The following is a 26100-nucleotide window of genomic DNA, read 5'->3' as shown; positions in this document are numbered from 1 at the left end:
TTGGCAGTGGAGCCAGTAAGAACGTCTGAAACATATGTAAATCTCTACAAGGCACAATGTCCGAGAAGACAGAACCAGGACCAGATGCTGATACTTCAGGGTCCTGAGAGAGCTGCACAGTAACAAGGGACAACTCTGATTATCAGCTGGGATAAACATGACATGGACCACCCCTATTTGCTTGCCGTCAGACAGCATGGCATACTATGTGAAGGTGGTTGAGTAGCATACGAGGATGGTCATTTAATGCACCGGACTGGGATGAGAGGATACCATTCTTGGTGCCGGCGTATAGAGCATCAACCCATGACACCTCAACCAAGAAAGCAAACTTCGTTTTGACATTTACAGGAAACACACTACCGCAGATCGCTCGTGTCATCCATTTAGACACAGATGGACAGGTACGTAGTATTCAGTGAATGGGATAAACACATACCATATGGTGCGAAAGATTTATTACAGAATTCTAATGACAATTCCTTGTCAATACCAACAGAATCAATATCAAACCAGAAAAATAATCTTTTTAAAAACACTGAAATTCATATGCATTTAGTAACACCAGTTAAATTAAGTGAAAAACCATCATACTGATACACATAGGAACAAAGATTTTTAACAATTGGCTTCCCAAGATTACCCCAAAAAGTACTTAGGTCAAACCATTTTACAGAGAACAAACATTCTACGAGAACCAATTCAAAATTTTATCTCTCTTTTATGTGACTGTGATGTTCTGAGTTTTGTGCTGACTCAAGTCTTCTGTAGAATCAGAGAATCACACCGTCACCATCTTCAAGCCCTTATTTTCTTACAAGAATCAGTAGAGAAAAATAGTCTCCACCTTCAGGGCTGAATAGCAAGGCCTTTCATAGACACAAAAGCACTGCCACCTCAGTTGGACGATGGAGATCGTCTACAGACACGTACTATCTCAATCTGCGGGGACAAAGTGGCAGCATAAAAAGCATTGCCACCTTGAAGGATGTGAGGTTCTCTCACAGTGGTGAGTACGGAGATGGCTCTCTTCTGGATTGTAGCACCTTGTAACCTGGTAGACGTTTACCAGAGTTTCAGATGTCTTTGCTGCCTCCATCATCAAGGTGATGGCTACTCATCGGCCTGATAGTGGAGGCAGCAAAGACCTCTGAAACTTTGGTAAACTTATACCATTCTTAAAACGTTGCATACCGTGTAGTGTATTAGAATACAGAGTAAACAAACCAACAACTATTAACGCTATGACGGACACTATTGCCATACGCGTTTCGACCTCAAGAGCTGGCATCAGGGAAATTAATACATTTAGTCAAATGGTTCAAACTAGATTCAGAATTAAAAATGAAAACGTATATGACAAGGGTTTTGAAGTGACACTGCACTAGATGCTGTTATTCACAGGAGTAAAACTCGCACTTAGCTGTTGAGCCCGTTGTTCGGTGGTCGTGGCTGGTCTCGGCGAGCTGTAGTCGCGTCGTCTGTACCTGCGAACTCCAGAACCGTGGGTGAGAGACTGTCAGTTGGAAATGCATGGGTATATATAAGCTTGATATCAGTTTGGCCAACTATTGAAAAAATTACTTTCTCCTGTTTAATGCTAGGTGTTTTGTTCGTTAATGATGGCTTTGTGTTTACTACTTTTGTATATATGGAATTTTCTAAGATATCTAGCACTTTACCCTTTGGAGCTATTCTTAATACGTCCATGACATCATCTATGGGGCCGTATCCATGTCCGTTTTCGAGGATCTGTTCCGCATATTTCGATTTTGTTAAATTGAATCTAATGTCGTGGACGTGTTCTTTAAATCTATTTTAAAATCCCTACCGGTTTGGCCAATATAGACCTGCTCGCAACTTCCACATTTTAATTGGTACACACCACTTTTATTGTATGTTATCTTGTTTTCTTGAACTGCATTTGAGTTTTATGGTATTGTTAACTTTGTATGCTACTTTTACGTTTGTGTTTTAGAATATCTTAGTGAGTGTTCTAATGCTAACTAACTAACTAGATGGCTTACCGAACCCGAAGGTTCATCACCGAATTAACCAAAGCCCTCCACCGGACACTGTCCTGGGCCAACAAAATCCACTTTCCTTCAACTCCTATCCCCCGTAGATCCCGCCTGACATTATCCTCCCATATACGTCAAGGTCTCCCTAGCGGTCTCTTTCCCTCAGGCTTCCCAACCAATACCCGGTGCACACCGCTTGTCCCATCCATGCGTGCTACATGTCCCGCCCATCTCATTCTTCTTGACTTAATCACCCTCACAATACTAGGGGAGCAGTACAGATTTTTAAGCTCATCATTATGCAGTTTCCTCCAGACCCCATCGTCTTCTCTCTTAGGCCCAAATATCCTCCTCAACACCCGATTCTCAAACACCTGCAATCTGTGTTTCTCCCTCTGAGTGAGAGACCATGTTTCACACCCATACAAAACAACAGGCAAGATTATTGTTTTGTATACTTTAATTTTCAGGTTCTTAGAAATCAGAAGGGAAGACAAAATATTTCGAACTGAGAAGTAGCAAGCATTTCCAGAATTTAATCTCCTCCTAACTTCCTCATGAGTGTCATTTTCATTTGTTATTGTTGTTCCCAGATATTTGAACTTTGTAACCCTTTCAAAGGATTTATTAGCCACCCTAAGATAATTTTGCCCGCCTGTCTTCTGATGACGAGATACTAACATGTACTTAGTTTTTTCTGAATTTACTTCTGGCCCCACCTGTCTACTAGCCTCTAGTAAAACTTCTGCGTTCCTCTTTATTGTATTCATATCGTCCCCCAATAAATTAACATCATCAGCAAATGCCAATAGCCGATGTGTCCCATTCAATTGCAAACCCTCCTGCCTATCTTGGACTTTCCTGATGGCATATTCTAGCGCAAAGTTAAAGAGCAAGGGAGACAAAGCATCTCCTTGTTTTAGCCCGTTCTTGATGAAGAATGTCTCAGATACATATTTACCTACTCGAATTTTGCTACAGGTTTCATTTAAGCACATTTTTATTAGACTCACTAGTTTCTTTGTTATACCAAATTCAATAAGAATATTATATAACACTTCTCTCTTCACAGAGTCATAGGCTTTTTTGAAATCTATAAATAATTGATGTACGGTCCCACCGAACTCCCATTTTTTCTCTAGCATCTGACAAATGCAAAAGATCTGATCAATCGTTGATCTGTTTCGTCTGAACCCACACTGATGAACCCCAATAATTTCATTCGCATATGGAGTTAATCTTGCCAAGAGAATGTTTGATAGCATTTTGTATGAGGTTGACAGGAGCGAAATTCCTCGGTAATTACGACACTCAGTCTCGTAAAAGTAGCATACAAAGTTAACAATACCATAAAACTCAAATGCAGTTCAAGAAAACAAGATAACAAATACAATAAAAGTGGTGTGTACCAATTAAAATGCGGAAGCTGCGAGCAGGTCTATATTGGCCAAAACGGTAGGGATTTTAAAACTAGATTTAAAGAACACGTCCACGACATTAGATTGAATTTAACAAAATCAAAATATGCAGAACACATCCTCGAACACGGACATAAATACGGCCCCATAGATGATATCATGAATATATTAAGAGTAGCTCCAAAAGGTAAAGCGCTAGATATCTTAGAAAAATTCCATATATACAAAAGTAGTAAACACAAAGCCATCATTAACGAACAAAACACCAAAGATTCTAACGTATTATTTGACCTAGCATTAAACAGGAGAAAGTAATTTTTTCAATAGTTGGCCACCCTGATTTCAAACTTTTATATATACCCATGCATTTCCAACTGACGGTCTCTCACCCACGGTTCTGGAGTTCGCAGGTACAGACGACGCGACTACAACTCGCCGAGACCAGCCACGGCCACCGAACAACGGGCTCAACAGGTAAGTGCGAGTTTTACTCCTGTGAATAACAGCATCTAGTGCAGTGTCACTTCAAAACCCTTGTCATATACGTTTTCATTTTTAATTCTGAATCTAGTTTGAACCATTTGACTAAATGTATTAATTTCCCTGATGCCACCTCTTGAGGTCGAAACGCGTATGGCAATAGTGTCCGTCATAGCGTTAATAGTTGTTGGTTTGTTTATATCAGTGTATACAGTGCTACAACCCAGAAGACACCCATATTTATTTCCACCTTAACACTGAATACGGAGGCAGTCTAGAGAGAAAAATACCTCACAACAGAAAGTAAGAAACCGACCTGCCACCTCAACAGGCTTCTACTAGACTATGTGCTGCACGATCCCAGAAGACATTCATCTTTAATGTATAATAAATAAATGGTTTGTGCAGACAGAAACAGTGCTTATTAAATTATTATCACTCTTGTGGTGGTGATTGTATTGTGTAAAGAAATAAGCACTGTTTCTGTCTGCACAAACCATATGATGCATTATTGTTGGCATGCAAGATTCCAAACAAAAACAACCCCCTTCACTATTCTTTTTGCTTCGCTCTTGCATGTTTCTTGGTATGGAGGAACCAGCGGAAAAGGTTTTTCCTCTTCTTATTTTTTCCTTCTTCCTGTACAACTGCTGACATGGGGGATACAGAAGGAGCATTCTCTTCTATTTTATCTTCCTCCTGCTCCTTCGGCATCGTCACTGGCTTGGCAGATTCACAAGAAGGTGCATTTCCTTCTTTTCCTTCCTCCTGTGTAATTCTTAACATACCAGATTCACAAGAAGATGCATCCTCTTCTCTTGCATCTCCCTCCTGCCCCTTCGGCATCATCACTGGCATGACAGATTCACAAGATGCATGTTTCTTGGTATGGAGGAACCAGCGGAAAAGGTTTTTCCTCTTCTTCTTTTTTCCTTCTTCCTGTACAACTGCTGACATGGGGGATACAAAAGAAGGAGCATTCTCTTCTATTTTATCTTCCTCCTGCTCCTTCGGCATCGTCACTGGCTTGGCAGATTCACAAGAAGGTGCATTTCCTTCTTTTCCTTCCTCCTGTGTAATTCTTAACATACCAGATTCACAAGAAGATGCATCCTCTTCTCTTGCATCTCCCTCCTGCTCCTTCGGCATCGTCACTGGCATGGCAGATTCACAAGAAGGTGCATTTCCTTCTTTTCCTTCCTCCTGTGTAATTCTTAACATACCAGATTCACAAGAAGATGCATCCTCTTCTCTTGTATCTCCCTCCTGCTCCTTCGGCATCACTGATGGTACAGAGGATTCAGAAGAAGAAGAAGAATCTTCATTGCTATCCTCCATTATTGTTGGCAAGGCGACAGACTTCTGTAACATTGAAACATTTTAAGCATGACCCAACATTGTTATGGATGGAACAATTTTACCAAGTACACAGAATATCATAACAGTTCTTTTCTCTTTCTATAAGTTAGCAAGTTATGAAATGTATCCACGTAATTCTAAAAATGTCATATTAGCAACTATGTTCAGTGACGACAGAGTTGTCTGGGAGAATCGACATACAGAAAGAATTTGCTGTTCACATGACACATTTCTTATGCAATAGACAGAAATTGTACGTAAGTATCAATACAAATAGTAAATGTGTATATAACCATACAGGCACAACAAAAGTTGCTTATATTTTCAAACATACGTAAAAACTGAATTTGGGTATAGATGCTCCCACCTCAGAAATTTAGAACTTTTTTGCTCTGATGGACTGCAGCACTAGAGAGTATGAGAGTATTTATAACAATTTCTCAAACTTAAATTAAAATTTACAAGACTGATTAATGCATTTTAAAGTTGGAGAGATGGATTAACGGACACTTCATACAGCTCTTAACCCTTTGCGGTCGTATGTTGGGCTGAGTCCGACATTTACAAATCGGAGTTCCGGTCCCATGTCGGACTGAGTCCGCCACGTACTTTACGCATATTTTACGTGATCTGGAGTCAAACTGAGGCTGGCAAACAGTGTCAGCATATCATTCAAGCCTTCTTCTTTGCAATAGTTCTATCCCAGTTTTACTGGTAAGACTTTCTGTACCTGATAACAGTGAAAGGAGGCAGGAGAGAAAAGTCATTTTATTCTGACACATGTCTAAAGGAAGCCAGGATTCCACACCAAGTGTTTTCCCATACATCTTATTATTATTATTTATTGTTCTGTCTGACGACAGGTCCATATGAACAGGATCCTTCCATCCTTTTCTCGGACTGGGACCTGTTCATATACGTTCTTGGCAGATGATCCAGAAGTGGTATGCCATTGCCTTCTTCTGTGTGTGAATGGAGTATTTGTTGGGATGCCTCGGAGAAACCGGGGAAGCCCCCGGAGGAAAACTCCGTGTTGCCTAGACCACGGCCTTGCCCAACACAAGTTATAAATTCGGGCACCGCCGGGAATCGAACCCGAGACCCCAGGATTATAAGGCCAGCGTTCTAACCGCTAGACCACCGTGGCGGTCATCTTATACATCTTATAGTGAAGGAATACCATCGGGTGTGTTGCTGTCATATTTACTTAGAACAAAAGTATTTTATATCTGATCAAGTTATAAACAAATATCCCATCTTCCTACTAAGAAATTATATTTTTTTTAATTATCATTGACGCATAGAGCAATCTACCACTGACATATGCATATTCATTCGTCTTCTTATCAAGCATTCTTCATGTGTAGTGACTTCATCGTTCACACTTTGCATTCTGTTACACTTTTATGGTGCTGAACTGGTCTTGATCTTCCGAATACAATCGGCGCAACACGAAGCACAGCTCTGAGATTATGAAATCCAATGCTTAGACATCGTATATCTGCATGCAATAAGAGATGTCTATTGACTTGGACTTGCTTTATTCTCTACCAAACGACAGCAAGCACAAAGGCAACACTTACTACACATCTCAATAGCGACAGTGGTACAGTTCGCGAAAAATATTTCACACGGTCAGTGTTCAAACAAAAGGAACTGTCATCCTCCCATCAGAACATATTTTCACCAAAGTTTCTTCTGTTCTATGCAAGTTATAAAAGAAAATCAAACCTGTTCATAATAGTAGTTGAATTTATACAGTTTGTGGTATTTAAATAGACCAGAAAAGAGCCATAGTGGTATTTAAAAAGGACCGCAAAGGGTCAAAGAGGGCTTTTCTAAAACAGGAGCATTGTTTCTAAATTACTATAAAAGTAATTATTACCTTCATTTCTCTGTCATCGCTGCCAATTTCACCCTGTCTCTCTATCATTTCTTCCATTAAATCCAGCTTTTTTTTCTGAAAGAGTGAAATATTTTAAATATCACCGAAGACTTATGGGAGGAACTATTTCAGAAAGTGTAGATAATAGTACAACAGTTTTTTCTGTTCCATGAAGCTAACAAGTTAGGAAATGTATACATAGTATTACAATTCTGTGCTTTGCCAGAATGTGAAAAATCCAGATGGCATCAGTGACAGCAGAGTTGTCTATATGGAATCATATATTGAGAAAACATGAAGCTCACATGATGCACTTCACGTGTCTTTGACTGAAATTCTAGACACATTCCAATACCACTAGTAAATGTGTCTATAACCACACTAGCAGAACTATCACTTTACTGTAATTTATTTACCTTCTCCCTCAAGTACTTAGTGTGTTCACCACATCCTTTTTTTAAATTTGCTAAATCAGAATATTATTAAGGTCACATATTTTTTCAAACATGCGTCAAACTGAATTTGGGTATAGTTGCTCTGACCTCAGAAATATACAGTTTTCTGTTGCTCAGTTGGACTGCAGGACTGGTGAGTATGCGAGTATTTATAAAAATTTCCCAAACATAAATTAAAATTTACAAGATTGATTAATGCATTTTAATGTTGGTGAAATGGATTAACGGACACTTAATACAGCTCTTAAAGAGGGCTCTTCTAAAGCAGGTGCATTATTTCTTAATTACTATAAAAGTAATTATTAACTTCATTTTCGACAGCGACATAGTGTAGTTACTAATCCAGTTTGATTACACCGAACAGCAACCAATACTAAATATTTTAATAAGGGATGTATGACTTTTCAACACACTGTACCCACGTGGAACTGCACAATTCATACTCATAAAGAAATCCAGTCCACTGTCCTGTTTTCTGGATCCTAATTCAGTGGGGTAAGATTAAATTACATCTTTCTGGAACCGCTGCCTCTATCAGGCCACGTGTCCACATCCCGTAATGATATATGTTGTAATATGGTGCAGTGGTGGAATATTGACAGGGAAAACAGAACAACTAGGGCAGAGTAACTTGGCCGAGTGGTACTTTTCAAATGCCATTGTAGTTATGCTATATTCTATACTTAAAATGTCTCTTACGATCCATGTTTCGTCATCTTCCTCTTGCAGCCGCTGTCCAGTTGTTTCTTCATTACCTTCTGGAATTAAGTGATTACCCACTTCAGTAATGAATGGGGATAGGTCACTTAACTCAGATGTGCCAGTCTTTTGCACGATTTCTCTGTCTTCGCTGCCAAGTTCATCCCAACCCTCTATTATTTCTTCATTTGAACTCAGCATATTCTCCTGAAACATAAATTAAAATTTACAAAATTGATCAATGCATTTTAATGTTGGTGAAATGGATTAACGGACACTTAATACAGCTCTTAAAGAGGGCTCTTCTAAAGCAGGTGCATTATTTCTTAATTACTATAAAAGTAATTATTAACTTCATTTTCGACAGCGACATAGTGTAGTTACTAATCCAGTTTGATTACACCGAACAGCAACCAATACTAAATATTTTAATAAGGGATGTATGACTTTTCAACACACTGTACCCACGTGGAACTGCACAATTCATACTCATAAAGAAATCCAGTCCACTGTCCTGTTTTCTGGATCCTAATTCAGTGGGGTAAGATTAAATTACATCTTTCCGGAACCGCTGCCTCTATCAGGCCACGTGTCCACATCCCGTAATGATATATGTTGTAATATGGTGCAGTGGTGGAATATTGACAGGGAAAACAGAACAACTAGGGCAGAGTAACTTGGCCGAGTGGTACTTTTCAAATGCCATTGTAGTTATGCTATATTCTATACTTAAAATGTCTCTTACGATCCATGTTTCGTCATCTTCCTCTTGCAGCCGCTGTCCAGTTGTTTCTTCATTACCTTCTGGAATTAAGTGATTACCCACTTCAGTAATGAATGGGGATTGGTCACTTAACTCAGATGTGCCAGTCTTTTGTACGATTTCTCTGTCTTCGCTGCCAAGTTCATCCCGACCCTCTATTATTTCTTCATTTGAACTCAGCATATTCTCCTGAAACATAAATTAAAATTTACAAGATTGATTAATGCATTTTAAATTTGAACAGATGGATTAACAGATACTTCATACAGCTTCACTTCAGAGTATTCCCCACAGAAATTGATGTATGTATTCATGTAAAGTATTTGTTCCTGACTACTTTTAAGCAAAACAGGAATGTGAAGACACATTTTAGTAACAACAGTATTGCTTGTATGTCCTTCATTTCTGTGCTCCTCACCTGTTTTTCCGTTCCATTTTCATACTCTGATTTACATTCATCTTGTTTTGTCTCACACTGTCCACCTGCCTCTTCATTACCTCCATGGATGTCCGTATCAGACATGAACTGAGAATGGTCATTCAGATTGCCACATAAAATCATTTGCAGGATTGGTGTGAGATCTCTTATGATTTCATCGTTTCCCTCTACTATTTTTTTCTGTATACTCAGCATATTCTCCTGGAAGGGTGAAATATTTTAGATATTACCAAACATTGTTATGGGTGGAACTACTTGATCATGCATGCAGAATACCAAAAGTTTTTGTTATTTTCTGCTCCAATAAATTAACAGACTACAAGGAACTAACTACTGTCATCAGTGCACATTCAGCTCACAGTGGCCACTTATAAAAACAGCACTGTATCTAACAAAAGATTGTTGAAAGATGGCTGTCTTCTGGCTTTGAAGTCCCTGTAGTCTGGTAGTAGTAAATTACTTCTGAGAGGTCCTTGTTGCTTCCATCATCAATTACCATGATGATTTAGGAAGCAAGGACCTCAGATACGTTGGTAAACTTCTTCCAGACCACACAGGCTCATAACTCAGAACTTTGTACTTATACCTGTTAGAACCCCAAATCCTACTGATAAATCAAATAGCTCACAGCTTCTGCTTGATTAATCCATTACACCATCACTGCATACTGTCATCAGTGCACATTCAGCTCACACTGGCCACTTATAAAAACAGCGCTGTATCTAACAAAAGCTATTTCATTCCATGTTAAAATTACTATGTAGTGACAGAATTCCTAAAATAGTACTTGAAAATCCACAATTTTTCAACTATGACAATTTTGCAGAAAATAACACTATGTGGCGTGATTATCGCTAAAAGTGTAAAGGGTTATAAAGCATTTGTGTGATAGCGTGGACAAAAAGCCAGTAAGGATTCGATACATACTGATTTCTGATATAGTGATCGCTCCTCTTCAACTACCACCATCAGTGATTCAATGCGACGTCTCATATCATCTATCTCTGGCTTCTGGCTGGAAATCTAGAACCAGGAGAAAACAACATTTACACACGTGTCTGAAATTTGTTGTAAGATCTCAATTAAATTTGGTATTTACTTTAATTTACATAGACAAGGACATGACTAAAACCTATATGATAATGATATCAAGGATGTTCTAGCCAGTAAGTAAGAGGTATGCAACATAGAGCCCATGGACTGCATGTGGTGAACAGAACAAAATATTTGGCCCTTGAGTCTGTCTAGTTTTCTGTAAAACAGGTTCATGTCAAAATAAAACACAGTGCACTTCCCAACTTTAAGTGAAAGAGGTAAATGTCTCATTCATTGCAGCAGAATATGCACCCGAAGTTGGTACTTTGAGAGAAAAGGTTCCAAGGCTTTAGAACACACTTTTTTTTAAAAAAATCTGCATCTTGCATTGAATCAGATGTTGAGGTTATATCAGAAAAGTTCCATGTAGAGCTCATAGAATTGTAAAGCAAATAATGAATGAAATTAAAAAACTGTTAACTTCCTCAAAATAATCTCACCTACGTAAATGTAAATGCATATACTATAAATTAATTATTTGAAAGCTCCTGCATTTGTCACCAACTGTTTTAAAAAAAGATGCACCCCAAACAAACGTTAAGTTGGAAACTTATGTACAAACATATGCAAACTGAATAACAGTAGCCTCTGACCTCATGAACCGCAACGAGTACCAGATATCACATTAATGTTCAGCAGTTCAAAACTACATACAGATTTGCATTGCAGTCTTGACATGTTTCTCTATTCTCCATTTCCACATGAATGGGAATCCAAGACCTTTCTGTGACCAAGCCTATAGCCGCTTCTTTTCTCTGAATATCAATATTTATTTTAATTGTTACAATTACTTCTATCTACTGTTTTCATAACTATATTAAAATATTTCAAAAGTAAGGATTTTGAAAAGGTCACATAACCAAAGCAACAGTCAATTCCATCATTCCCTAGTACTCAAGAACATCTTTTGTGTCTAATTAAGTGCAGGTGTAAATATCAAACATGATTCGGCCCATTAATATTCATTGCAAGTTATTTGGAGCTGTAGTACCAGGAGAAAATAACATTTACAGGCTTGTGTGACAATACTCTGTTATCGGTGTAAAAATCTTCAATAAATCTGATAATTACAGCACTCATAAAAAGTGACAGTGGAACCACGGTTCCGGAGAATTTGATGTAAATACGTCTTTACGGAAAGGAAGTTTATATATTGGCTTTATTCTAAATATTTCCTTTATACATGCTTTACAATCGAGATAAGTTTGATTAAGACATTGCTTATTCAACTTGAATTAGTTACGCTTAAGATGGGTCAGTGATAGCTGAATGTAATGTAAGGTAAGGTAATGTAATGTAATTTAAGGTAAAGTAATGTAATGTAATGTTTTATAGGTAATAACAATGCTAAGTAAACAGATGACGTTTCCTAGGTAACAACAATGCTGAATAAACAGATGAGGTTTCCTAAGTAACATAACAATAAAGTTACACTTTTTCGTTTCCCTTTTTCGTAACACATTTTTGCCGAATGACACTGACCCTAAAATATAGACGTATTTACGTCAAAAAGTATGGCAATTTAAATATTGCTTGCTGTATGCATCTGATTGTTTCAAAAGTATTAATTTTGACTAAGTTTGATATTTATTCCATACACCCTGACAAATGATGATAGCAAAGAGGTCCACACTTACCAACCCCATATCCACTGCATCTTCTTTAGGGAGCCTCCATCTCACTGCCTCAAGAAATTCATTTATGTCAGCGACAATCACATGGTACATCGCTTTCATCTCTGGTATTATGATCTGCCACCAAGAGAAAATGACATTTACACTTGTATGCCACAGTGATCTGTTATTTATGGAACGGTCTTCTATGAATTTGGCAAAACAAAAATTTGCAGGCTTAGATTTCAGCACAGAGATTGGGTTAATCTAAAAGCACTATGTAAATTTTACAAACTGTCAAGTAACTCATTATGTAATTTTCTCTACTTGCCACTTACAGCATGTATACACTACAGGACTTTATTCTGACATGTTCAGTCAGATAGAGGGACAGTGTACCTACCTTGAAAACACATAAAATCATGAACATCATGAACAGGAAGCAGACTACTTTAGTGGAGCAGATGCAGCTGGGTAGAAAATTTATCAGCCCTGCCATTACTTCGTCTTTGTAGGCAATGATCGAAGGTGCTGGGCCTTGTAACGACAATATAACTGCAACAGAATAGTTAGACAATTAGTACGATCTTGAAAGGGCCGTAGTTTTGTGTAGATCATCTTTAATCTTATAAAACATATTATGGGAGCAAAAAAGATTCTGGACTTCGTGGTAGCAGACATTCTCAGAATACAATCTGTCCCTAATTTATTCATGAATACAATTTCTATTATTTCTTATTGCTTCTAAATATTTGAACTTAGCAAATGTAGTGCTTATTCTTTAGCATATTAAGTTTTGTAGCGGGTAGCCTAAACGTCTGAAATTAGGGCTCCCAAGCATAGTTTCTAATACCTCCAGACAAAAAAGATGTTAATGACTGCAACATACGTTTCTAGTTAGTTATAAATTTGTACAAATCAGAATCGGATCTCTTTTAATTCATTCTTAGGAACTAAATTCCGAAAACGCCTTTTTAAGTAACACTGGTTTGTTAGCAGACAGTTGCAATTGCAATATTTATCACGGTATTCTCATTATATAATTACATCCTTATAAAGATTTTTACATCCATGTTAAACACAAGCAAATTAAAAGAAATTTAAACATCCAATATTCCACTTACTAATGTCTATTTCCTCCATTTCTCAAAAAAAAGAAAAAATATTGTGATGTGGGTTGGTAATTACGACCTTGGTTGTCAACCCTTGATTTTTGGGGTCTGCTGCCTTGGCTCCGACCCGACTGTAAACTTGGTTCAATTGCAAGAGACCACGATGTCCTCCAGCAATGATCAATTTAATCAAAACTAAATCGTCTTTTTAACAGTACAAAATTATCTACTCTACAACACACTTCTTCCACAAGCGACTCACAGCTCAGCTCTTTTCGCAATGACCCGAAAGCCGATTGTCAATGGCAGTAAACAAACACAACAATGCCAATAAACAGATAAATAAACTGTTTCTTAGGTAACATAACAATGCACGCAGGAGTTCGTATTTGTTTACTCGGCATTGTTGTGTTAGTATACCAACACAACAATGCCGAGTAAACAATTAACGTGATAAATAAACAACTACACACGTCACATTATGTTACCTACGAAACGTCGTCTGTTTACTCGGCATTATTGTTACCTACGAAACGTCGTCTGTTTACTCGGCATTATTGTTACCTACGAAACGTCGTCTGTTTACTCGGCATTACTGTTACCTACGAAACGTCGTCTGTTTACACGGCATTATTGTTACCTACTAAACGTCGTCTGTTTACTCGGCATTATTGTTACCAACGAAACGTCGTCTGTTTACTCGGCATTATTGTTACCTACTAAACGTCGTCTGTTTACTCGGCATTATTGTTACCTACTAAACGTCGTCTGTTTACTCAGCATTATTGTTACCTACTAAACGTCACACCTCCGGTGAGTGGCCCAAGGACTTTCTGGAAGTAACAATGATGATAACATTGGCTCGGGGCAGGCTACACCTTTCACTTCCCTGCCTATAAAATCCAACTTCTCACACCCTATTGGCATATTCATCGCCCTGATGACGGAGGCAGTATGACCTCTGAAACGTTGGTTAACATCGACCAGACTACACAGCGCAACAACCCTGAAGACAGAAATCTTCAACAATGATTCCATTACAGAAGAAAAAGAATTCCAAGAAGAGCGGCGATTACAGGACCATCAGCCTAATCTCACATGCGGCGAAGATAATGACGAGAATACTGACTAAAAGACTAGAAAAGAAGATAGAGGAAGTGATGGGAGACGACCAATTTGGATTCAGGAGAGGAAGAGGGACCAGAGATGCCATCGGAGTTTGAGAATAATTTCAGAGAGAGTTCTCGATGTCAAGGAAGAAGTATGTGCCTGCTTCATCGACTGGAAGAAGGCTTTCGATCGAGTAAAATGGAAGAAATTAATGAGGATCCTACAGAGAATTGGAATTGATTGGAGAGATAGAAGACTAATCAAAAACCTGTACATGCAGCAAAAAGTCAAAGTGAGACTGGACTCAGGAGACACCAACAGCGTTGAGATAGGTAGAGGTGTAAGAGAGGGATGCTGCTTATCACCAATTCTTTTTAACCTGTACGGGGAATGGCTTGCCAAGGAAGCTCTGGAGGGAACAGGAGACTTCAAAATTGGAGGAAGAGTGATAAAGACTGTAAAGTATGCAGACGACTTAGTAGTATTGGCGAAGGAAGAGGAGGAATTACAGAACATGATGGACAAGTTAGTGGAAACAGGTAGAGAGTATGGAATGGAAATCAACATTTAAAAATCAAAGGTAATGAGGATAGCACCGAGAGCAGAACCATTGAACGTTGTAATTGGAAACCAACAGATGGAGAATGTGGAGCATTTCAAGTACTTGGGAAGCATAGTCACGACGGACGCCCTATGCACCAAGGAAGTAAAAGCAAGGATAGCCATGGCCAAGGCAGCTTTCGTCAAGAAGAGGATACTTCTCACTAGCAAGTTGGGCTTGGAGATGAAGAAGAAACTAGTGAAGTGTTATGTATGGAGTGTCGCGCTGTATGGAGCAGAGACTTGGACACTCAGGAAGAAGGAACAGAAATACCTGGAGAGTTTTGAAATGTGGTGTTGGAGAAGAATAGAGAAGATCAGGTGGGCGGATCGAGTGACCAACGAAGAAGTATTGAGGAGAGTCAACGAGCAAAGAAGCATTCTGCAGGCGATTACACGAAGGAAAGCTAACTGGCTGGGACATATTATGAGAAGGAATGGATTAATGAGTGATATCACCGAAGGCCAGGTTGAAGGAAAGAGAGGACTAGGAAGAAGATTGATACAGCTAACTGACGACCTTAAACAAGGAAAGAAGATGACGTTCCAGGAATTAAAGCGAGAAGCCGAGAATAGGGACAACTGGAGAGCTCTTTTTGGGCAGAGCAATGGACCTGTCGTAAGACAGAACACTTAATAATAATAATAACTAAACGTCGTCTGTTTACTCGGCATTATTGTTACCTAGGAAACATTTCATTACATTACCCTACCTTACTCTAATTGTTACAAAACGAGATAGTTGTTACTTCCGAACAATGAGGAAGTTTTTGACGTAAATACGTCTATAAGGAAGGGTCATTCGGCAAAAAAGTGGAACGAAAAAGGGAAACGAAAAAAACTAATTCAAATTAAATAAGCAATGTCTTAATCAAAATTATCTCAATTGTAAAGCATGTATAAAGGAAATATTTAGACTAAAGCCCATACATAAACTTCCTTTCCGTATAGACGTATTTACGTCAAATTCTCCGGAACCGTGGTTCCACTGACAACTTTTTAATTATTTTAAACAGCTCTCCTAATGTTAAGGCTGTAAGATAGGTAAATATTTTTAGGGTTTGTAGAGCATGTCCTACTGTACGCAAGTGTTAATGCAGAATTATAAACAGTGATGATTTTTAATTAGTATTACTGAGTTTCTGTATATTGTCCATTGTCTAGTATTCCAAACAGAACAATGTTTTGGAAAGTAGACCTGTTTTTGTCCTCAGATAAAATGGTGGTTCTTCCTTATTACAGAGAGAGAGGGAGAAAATTCGACTGATGGAGAAGTCTCGTCCTACAAAGTCAACAGACATTGCTGCAGGACAAGGCTAGACCAATGATTCTGGTTATGGTAAAGATATTAAAGGTGAGTACCAGTACTGACAGTTGTTCATGAAGAAACAAATTTTAGCATGCACGTTCTGAGAATGCTGAATGAAAAAGGTTTTCTGTGTTTCTATTTTGTTTATAACATAACTTGGTAAAATGGGTGTTACAGAAATACATTTGGAGGGTGTGGATTGGATCAACTTGACTCAGGATGGGGACCGAATATTTTGGCTCATTAAAAGGCTGTATTTTCTTGTCTAACAGAGTACTAATGGCTCTTGAGGAAGGACAATGTTCCATGTAGTTAGTCGATTGTATAATATAACTTCAAATTTTCTGAAATTCCCCTGATTTATTCTGGTGTTAAAATTGGTTTCATACTTCTTGATAAGATTATAGGGTGTTTGAAGCCAAAGTAATGAGAAAGAGGAAACAGCAGTCGAGAATGGAGAAAAATGCGTAATTGGGAACTTCATACTTATGATTCAATTTAACATTTTAGAGTGATTAATTCAAGGAGTATTATGATATGGTTGAGACATGTACCGCACAAAATTGAATAGATTCAATTGACTTAAGGTAGGTGGATGAACTGAACACGACAATTAACCTTAAGAGTTCCATAATATAAAGCAAGAATTTTGACGTAAATACGTCTATACGGAAGGGTCATGCTCCAGCAGCAGCACATTGCCTCCGAACAGCGACATAAGACTATTTAAGGAATGAATAAAAGTGAAAGAAGACGTTACAAACACCAACAAGGTAATCTGATACTAACAATGATACACATTCAAGTCATACTGCTCATTCGATTATTACAAAATCTGACGACTCTGTTTTTAAATTATATTTAGGCGATATATACAATGAAAGGAAGGGGTTAAAACACTTGAGTAAGACACTAAACTAACCCTCCCCCCCCCCCCCCCCAAAGTGGAGTGCCAACAGTAATGACTCAGCACTCAACTTTACAGGTCTGTTGTGACGAAATGTTATAGTAAAGTGTTTGGCACTCCTGTTTGATATTGAGGAAGTTCTGTGCTGAAATCTCAGCCTGCAAATTTTTGTTTTGCCAAATTCATTGAAGACCTTTCCATAAATAACAGATTACTGTGACAAACAAGTGTAAATGTTATTTTCTCTTGGTGGCAGTTCATCATACCAGAGATGAAAGCGATGTACCATGTGATTGTCGCGGACATAAATGAATTTCTTGAGGCAGTGAGATGGAGGCTCCCTAAAGAAGATGCAGTGGATATGGGGTTGGTAAGTGTGGACCTCTTTGCTATCATCATTTGTCAGGGTGTATGGAATAAATATCAAACTTAGTCAAAATTAATACTTTTGAAACAATCAGATGCATACAGCAAGCAGTATTTAAATTGCCGTCCTTTTTTATGAGTGCTGTAATTATAAGATTTATTGAAGATTAACAGAGTAACAGAGTATTGTCACACAAGCCTGTAAATGTTATTTTCTAATGGTACTACGGTTCCAAATAACTTGCAATGAATATTAATGGGCCGAATCATGTGTGATATTTACACCTGCACTTAATTAGACACAAAGGATGTTCTTGAGTACTAGGGAATGATGGAATTGACTGTTGCTTTGGTTATGTGACCTTTTCAAAATCCTTACTTTTGAAATATTTTAATATAATTATGAAAACAGTAGATAGAAGTAATTGTAACAATTGAAATATTTGATTCTGTTGTAAGTGGATTAAATTTGATGACATTGGTAACTAAAACGTATGTGATAATGATATCACGGATGTTCTAGCCAGTAAGTAAGAGGTATGCAACATAGAGCCCATGGACTGCATGTGGTGAACAGAACAAAATATTTGGCCCTTGAGTCTGTCTAGTTTTCTGTGAAACAGGTTCATGTCAAAATAAAACACAGTGCACTTCCCAACCAACCAACCAAAGAAGCTAACTGAGGGCAGAGGCCTGCGCAAGCGCAAGCATCGTCCCTACCTAGGTGAAACCATTCCTGCGCACAAGACGCATTGCTGGAAATGGTAAACGGTCGTAATATAAGAACGGAAATTTTGCTAACGCTAACGGTGTTTCGTCGTGGCGGGAGCCTCGACCATTCAAACTGGGATCTGTTGCTGCTGATGGGAGGTTATCCCGTCAGGCAAGTTGTCGAAGGAATTTGGTTGGTTGGGTCTCTGGGGTATGAACCCAGAGAGGGAGGGGCCGTTTCGGCTGAAGGCCTCTGCGGCATGGGGGGAAGATCACTTCAGCTGATGGCCTCCGTGATCGGGGTGGGGGTGGCGGGCCGTGCCCCTATTAAGTTATACCCTGGCATTCGCCTTACAACTGAGGAAAAGCACGGAAAACCTCAGTCAGGGTAGCCGAGTAGTCTAACCACTCGTTGTGCCGACTTGGCCGTCTTTTGGGGACGGCCTCGGCTGGCCTGCTGAACATCGGTCGCCCTCGGTTGCCCTTGGGCGACCTCTGGCAGCCCTCGTTCGGCACGAGTCCCACTGGACACAACCAAGCTAACTGAGGGCGGAGGCCTGCGCAAGCGCAAGCATCGCCCTACCTCTCTCCAGGCTGTGCCGAGGGGCTCCGGAGCCGGAACGACTGTCACCACCACACCTCTCTCTCACCAATCTCACCACTCTACTCAATCTCTGCTCAGTCTCTGCTCAATCTACTCACACTATACAAATACAACAATGTCTATGCAACAATGCTAAACGCAACAATGCTAAACGCAACAATGTCAATAATACAACAATGCATGAATACAACAATGTCTATAAACTAACAACAATGCCAACCCCAACACATCACACTACCCCCTCCTTAAAGCTGCTCGTCCCGAGCAACACCCAAATACGGCGCCAACCTATCCAGGTGGACTACCATCATCCGGGTCCGGGTATGCCGCTGAATCCGATAAACCACGTCGTTGATTCTGGTCACCACCCTGTAGGGGCCCTCCCAAGATGTTTGTAGCTTGGGAGACTTCCCTTTTGTCCGGGTAGGATGATACAACCACACGCGATCTCCCTCCTGGAAGCCAGCCGAGTTTGCCAGGCGATCATAGCGTGCCTTCATCCGGTCGCTGGCCATCTTCAGATGCTGGCGGGCATGATTATGCGCGTCATAGAGTCGTTCCTCGAGATCCGCCGCATAATCGGTTGTCGACTTCTCCCTATCTGGTGGAGACCCGAACATAAGGTCGCACGGCAGGCGTAGCTCCCTCCCAAACACTAGGCTGGCCGGTGTTACCCCCGTAGTCTCGTGGGTCGAGGCTCGGTACGCCAGGAGGAAGAGAGGCAGTCTGGTGTCCCAGTCCCGCTGATGTGATGAGACGACCTTCCGTAGATGTTCTTCGACCGTTTTCACATAGCGCTCTACCATGCCGTCCGACTGTGGGTGCAGAGGAGTGGTGCGAGTCTTGGCCACCCCCAGACGCTGCAACACTTCTTGGAGCAGTCGGGATTCAAAGTTCCGGCCCTGGTCGCTGTGCAGCTCCCTCGGAACTCCGAAGCGGCAGAAGAAATTGCTTATGAGTACATCTGCCACTGTTGATGCCTCCTGATTGGGTATGGCATAGACCTCTGGCCATTTCGTAAAATAATCCATTGCGATCAGGAGATAGCGGTTTCCTGCGTCGCTCCTCGGGAAGGGTCCCGCGATGTCTATGGCGATCCTCTCAAATGGAGCGCCCACGTTGTATTGGCGCATGAGGCCGCGACTTCTGGTCCTGGGGCCCCGGCTGGCGGCACATGTGTCACATTGCCGACACCATTGCCCCACGTCGCTCCTAGAGTGTAGCCAGTAGTACCGCCGCCTGACCTTGTCCAGGGTTTTGTTAATTCCCAGGTGTCCCCCAGAAGACGCTCCATAAACCTCGGCCAGAACCTCCTTTATCTTATTTCGTGGCAGGACCAATTGAGCCGTCTTCGCTTTACCATCCGCCGACTCCCAGTGTCGTTCTAGCACGCCGTCCCTAATCGCTAGGGAGTCCCACTGTGCCCAGTAGCTCTTGTAGACCGGGCTACGGTCAGCAATGTCATCCCACTGGGGTCGTTGTCCCTTTTCCATCTCTTGAAAGATCTGCCCCACATCTTGGTCCTCCAGCTGCTCTTTTCTTAATGTTACCCGGTCCCAACCATCCGCGACTGTAACGGCGACGGCTCGCACCTTTACGCCCTGACAAATGATGATAGCAAAGAGGTCCACACTTACCAACCCCATATCCACTGCATCTTCTTTAGGGAGCCTCCATCTCACTGCCTCAAGAAATTCATTTATGTCCGCGACAATCACATGGTACATCGCTTTCATCTCTGGTATAACAAACTGCCACCAAGAGAAAATAACATTTACACTTGTATGTCACAGTAATCTGTTATTTATGGAAAGGTCTTCAATGAATTTGGCAAAACAAAAATTTGCAGGCTGAGATTTCAGCACAGAACTTCCTCAATTTGAAACAGGAGTGCCAAACACTTTACTATAGCATTTCGTCACAACAGATCTGTAAAGTTGAGTGCTCAGCCAGTACTGTTGGCAACTCGTGACTTTTATGGAAAGGTTTTCAATGAATTTGGTAAAACAAAAATATGCAGGCTGAGATTTCAGCACAGAACTTCCTCAATTTGAAACAGGAGTGCCAAACACTTTACTATAGCATTTCGTCACAACAGATCTGTAAAGTTGAGTGCTCAGCCAGTACTGTTGGCAACTCGTGACTTTTATGGAAAGGTTTTCAATGAATTTGGTAAAACAAAAATATGCAGGCTGAGATTTCAGCACAGAACTTCCTCAATTTGATACAGGAGTGCCAAACACTTTACTATAACATTTCGTCACAACAGACCTGTAAAGTTTAGTTTCTTACTCAAGGGTTACAACACTTGAATGAGACACTAAATTACCCCCCCCCCCCCCCAAAGGGGGGTTAGTTTAGTGTCTTACTCAAGATTTTGAAATGCAAACAACCCCCCAAAGGAGGTTGGTTGCTTTTTAAACACTTGACCAACACCACCAAAGGAGGGGTTGATCAAGTGTTTTAACCCTCCATTCAGGAGGGTTAGTTTAGTTTCTTACACAACCAGCTTGGTTGCTTTTTTAATACTTGACTAACCCCCTTGGTTGCGTTTTAAAAACTTGACCAACTACCCGAGGAGCTCCGAATGGAGCGCTCTGCTCTAGTATACATAAACTTCAGAACTTCAACACAAGTACAAGAACGTATTTCACATATCAGTGTACATAAACTTCAGATTCTGCAATACAAGTATGAAAAATAATTTTACAAATTAATATACACAAACCTCAGAATTTTAAATTTTAAATAGAAATACAAAACTTGCTTTAAATATAGATTATAGATATACATAAAGTTAAAAATTTTCAGCAGAGATGAAAGCATCTACAGAATAGAAAGAGTGAGTGATGAGGTAATCTTTCAATGCAGGCTTAAATACCTTTATATCATAATTTAGACTTTTAGTTGTTGTTGGAAGATTATTAAATAACTTGATACCTGTATAATATACTCCTTTTTGAAAATCTTGAGTAAGAAACTAAACTAACCCCTCCCCCCGCATGGGGGGTTAGAACACTTGACCAACCCCCTTAGGGGGGTTGTTTAAGTGTTTAAAATGCAAACAACCCCACTTTTATGGGGGGTTGGTTGCATTTTAATATCTTGAGTAAGACACTAAACTAACCCCCCCCCTTCGGTGGGTTTAGTTATGAATTGCCGGGGTATTTATAGAGCGTTTGCATAGTTATGGGGCTCTCTTAGGTTTTGATCTTCAGGTCGTGCAGACCCGATCTACACGTACTTTAATTTATTATACAAACAGCTGAATCATCGCGCTGCCTTGCATTAACTGTAACTGGTTATACTTCAAAGTGTCTCAAGAGGCAATAAAGTGAATATCTCTCAGCTCATCAGTGTCGTCTTTGGGTGCCCAAAGCAAAAGATTTTGCATCCTTCGCGAAACATCTACCTCACCACTGCCTGAGAATTGGAGGCCTTTGCTCACCGACTAAACCCACAACCATTATCAGAAATTCCTTAAATATCTTTCACACTTATCATAAGTACTAAAAGTTGTAACCGTATGAGTGCCGAGTGCCATGCACGTCACTGGGTTTGACTACAATAAACAAACATAGAGTCGAGTGTGGAAGGACCGGTTACAACACTCTCAAGATAACAAATGATCGCTGCTACTCACGCTACATGACTGAAACTTCGCCCTATGAACACATGTTCTTGTAGGAGATTGAAAACAACCCAAAAGGCTCAAAATTTTAATCACTTTTCGCTTATGTACAACATGCTTAATTTGGCCCACAGTTTAACAACACACCCCTCCACGTGTGTCTTATTACCAGTCACATTTCGTTCTATGTAGGATTTGAGGTTCTGATGATGCAAACAATTTTTACTTTTTATTTTATCATACAAGTATCAAAACCTAGCTCAATGTTCTGCCAACTTCTCACTGGAGTCAGCTTGCATGTGTATAAATATAAACAATTAGTCCTATTTAATGACCGTAATAAAATAATGATTATCTGGCTTGCCACTTTGAAACGCAAGATCTAAAATCACAACACTAATAAATATTTCACTTACACTTACAGCATCATCATGGTACTACAAACTAATTATTCCGTGCTGACATTAAAGGCACAAGTTATTTGAATACACAAAATCAAATTAACATGCTCTGGCATTGCATAATGCAAATAAAAATATTAAAATATTGTGAATATAAGAAAAAGAAAGGTCTTTACCATTCTTTTAAATATAAAAATGGTTGACCTCAACATGAACTGAAGAAGAGGTGAATTGTACCAAAATCACTCACAAACTGGAATTTTCATAAACACAAATGCAGTGATGTAAGTTTACATGTTTATAACGGTGGAAGACCATTTGAAGTTTGTGAGTTTGTGGAAACTAGATAAAAATGTTATTAAATATCTTTTAGAAAAACTATTGTCAAGAACAACATTCATGGAGAAACTAAAAACATTAAAATATGGGAGACACTGCCAACCTACATAAAACCCTAAGAGTGAATATAAAGAAAACAAAATGTTCACTGGGAACTTTTGTTTTGCAATACCATTTTTACCCATGGTTTACAGCTTGCAACAATCTGAGAAAAACTGATTTGCTGGCAATGCTTGATTTTTCAAAAATTTGAAATGTTTTTAATATCAGGGGCCTTTAACAAACTTATGACTTATGTGCTTCACGAAAAGAAAAGAAAATAAAAAAAAACATGAATTTTCCGCAAAAGTCTCCAAAGAAATTATGAGCTTCTGGAGATTCAACTTACATTTAGTAGTTCAGCATATAATAAAAGAGTTTGTAAAATCTGAGAGATATTGAAACGGGTGACACGACTTGCCTGCTGCCAGATCAAGAACTAACATTTAGAGGTCATGAATAATCTGAGTTGCCCCTTGACAGAAATAATTGTACAGAATCTTTCAAACTGCTAGAACATTATGATCCTCTGCTGAATCACCACTGTTTTCAAAGGCACTTCACTGGCCAGTCAAAATGATTTCTTGAAAGCCCTCCATGAAGTGTTGCTAGGTGACATTTCAAGACAAATTCAAGCACCGCCTAATATTGGATGAAACTTCTGACTTTCATTTTGTCGAGAGGTACATTCATGATAGTAACAGGTCTTACTGTTAGAATCCTTTCCTTCTGTGTTCACAAATTCTTACATTTTGGTTCATATATTACAAACTGGGTATAGATTTTATTCACAAAATAAGATAAATTCAAAGTCACATGCAAAATGAACATGACACACTGTTCTTAATTCTCTGACAAAAACCAGGGAAATCAAGAAGGCAAAACCTGACATAGGAAATTATACAAGAGAGAAGTACAGAAAACTTTTCTACAAAATTATTGATAACCAAATCGGTCATCCATCAGCTTCTTTCTGAAGTATAGAAACATGAATTTTGCTGCTACTACATAAGTGAGATATAATGATGTGTATGTTGCTGATGCAGTACTTTAACAGTTTATGAGGTATTTGAAGTTGATGACTTGTAGATCTGCATTTGCAGCCAGCATTTACAATTCTCATGGCTTGGAGTCTTTCTTTGAATTATACACTTTTTGAGGTTATGTAACAGAACGTTTTTCTTTTTTTGTACTGTCTCCACCAAATTCTGCAGCTGGTGTGTCAATTATTATTATTAACTGTCTACAGCATACATAAAATGTTTAATTAGTTCCAAGACAAACGGACAGTTCAAAGTACATTACTACCTCCTTCAAATGGGCATTTGGGTTAGGGAAGTTATTTGTACTCCCACAGGCAAGATATTTCCAAAATACATGTCTATATATGCAGCAACAAGCAATGCAATAAATACTTGTCAAGAAATTCACATCAAATCAAAACTCACGTTACTTTAAATTTTGGGGCAATTATCATAAAAAACAACCTACCATCCGTTCAAAACACAATCTTTTATACCAACCAATACTTAGAATCGAATTCTTACTTGCTGGCGACATCTGTCGGAAATAGAGAATACGTCGTTACTAAAACTCGACTCACAATCGATACCTGTATCGATTGCGGACAGGAATTGCTCAACAGCTAATCGTCAACAACACAAGGTATTTTTGAAATGTGAACATAACGGTGTGCAACATTTTTCGAAGAAAACTGTATAAAAAAGAACTGGGCTCTACTCGGCTACGTGTCTGTAATACACGGTCTCACACGGGCTCAGTTACTTCCAAACCCGGTCTCTGGAACCCACTATTACTAACAGTCCCTGCTTCAAACGGTCTCTGAATCACCCGGTCTTTGCACACTGCCCCGAAGTGACCGGTTTATAGAGACACCGAGTCCGGCAGAGAAAGAACCTCTCAGAAACGGTAGGACAGTGACCGGGACTGGAAGAGATCGGGTGGGGGAGTATTAAAAAAGAATTCAAAATTATTAAAATTTTCGAAATATTAAGAAATGCTGGGAATTGTCCAATAAGCGCACAAAACTAAACAAATTGAAAAATTTCAAATTCAAAAAGCTGTTTAAATATTTCGAAAAAAATTTGCTTTATGCGCTTTTCAGACAATTTCCAGCATTTTTTGACAACACACGGTCTCTGCTAAACCCATAATCTGCAGCGCACACATTCTGCAAGCCTCGGTCTCTGCATCACCCGCCCTCTGCCGGACGCAGTCTGCCTCACCCGGTTTCCGCCGGAGTAAGTCACAAAACTATTTTTTAAAAAAAAAAATTTAACCTCAAAAAATATTTCGAAATTTTTGATTTTGTGCGCTTTTTAGAGATATTCAAGCATTTTTCAATTTTTTGAAAATATTTAAAAATTTGAAAATTATTTTGAAAAATTTCTCTACTCGATCAGTACCAGAACTGGTCTCAGCGGGATTACCTATCACGGTCTTTCGCGGACTCGGTCTCTGCCACACCTGCTCTATGCTGCCCTCGGTCTCTAGCACACATGGTCTCTGAATCACCCAATCTCTACCTCTCTTTGCAGAGACTGCACTAAAATGACCGGTTATTACAGGGAGTACGGCTGTGGCTGAGACTCTCAAAGACAGGATACGACAGAGACCGGTTCTGATATGGATCGGGTGGGGAGAATTTAAAAAAATCAAAATTTTGAAAAATTCGAAAAATAAATTATGCGGCAAATTGTCCAAAAAGCGCATAAATCTAAAAA

General features: G+C 39.4%; 1 protein-coding gene across 1 annotated transcript; it reads right to left on the bottom strand.

The window, feature by feature from the left end:
* Positions 1–441: 441 nt before the first annotated feature.
* On the bottom strand, positions 442–13630 carry LOC147872400 (uncharacterized). The gene is made up of 9 exons (XM_087356937.1): positions 13352–13630; positions 12631–12782; positions 12252–12365; positions 10447–10542; positions 9499–9720; positions 9063–9269; positions 8318–8524; positions 7164–7238; positions 442–5281 (listed from the first exon to the last, which is right to left on the bottom strand). The coding sequence occupies exons 1-9, from the start codon at positions 13368–13370 to the stop codon at positions 4472–4474; spliced, it is 1902 nt and encodes a 633-aa protein (XP_087213063.1). The 5' UTR covers positions 13371–13630; the 3' UTR covers positions 442–4471.
* Between the last annotated feature and the right edge of the window lie 12470 nt (positions 13631–26100).

The sequence above is a fragment of the Zootermopsis nevadensis genome, unplaced genomic scaffold (assembly GCF_977971745.1).
Source record: "Zootermopsis nevadensis isolate Lab colony 2312 unplaced genomic scaffold, Znev_1.0 Znev_ptg000028l, whole genome shotgun sequence".
Taxonomy (NCBI): domain Eukaryota; kingdom Metazoa; phylum Arthropoda; class Insecta; order Blattodea; family Termopsidae; genus Zootermopsis; species Zootermopsis nevadensis.
This window is presented reverse-complemented; position numbering and strand designations above follow the sequence as displayed.

Bases quoted from the DNA above. Each gene is read 5' to 3' on its own strand.
- LOC147872400 (XM_087356937.1), bottom strand. The intron at 10,543-12,251 runs GTAAGTGTGGAC...TCCTGGTTCTAG, and splicing joins ATGCAGTGGATATGGGGTTG to ATTTCCAGCCAGAAGCCAGA. The intron at 5,282-7,163 runs GTAATAATTACT...TCAATGTTACAG, and splicing joins GCGATGACAGAGAAATGAAG to AAGTCTGTCGCCTTGCCAAC.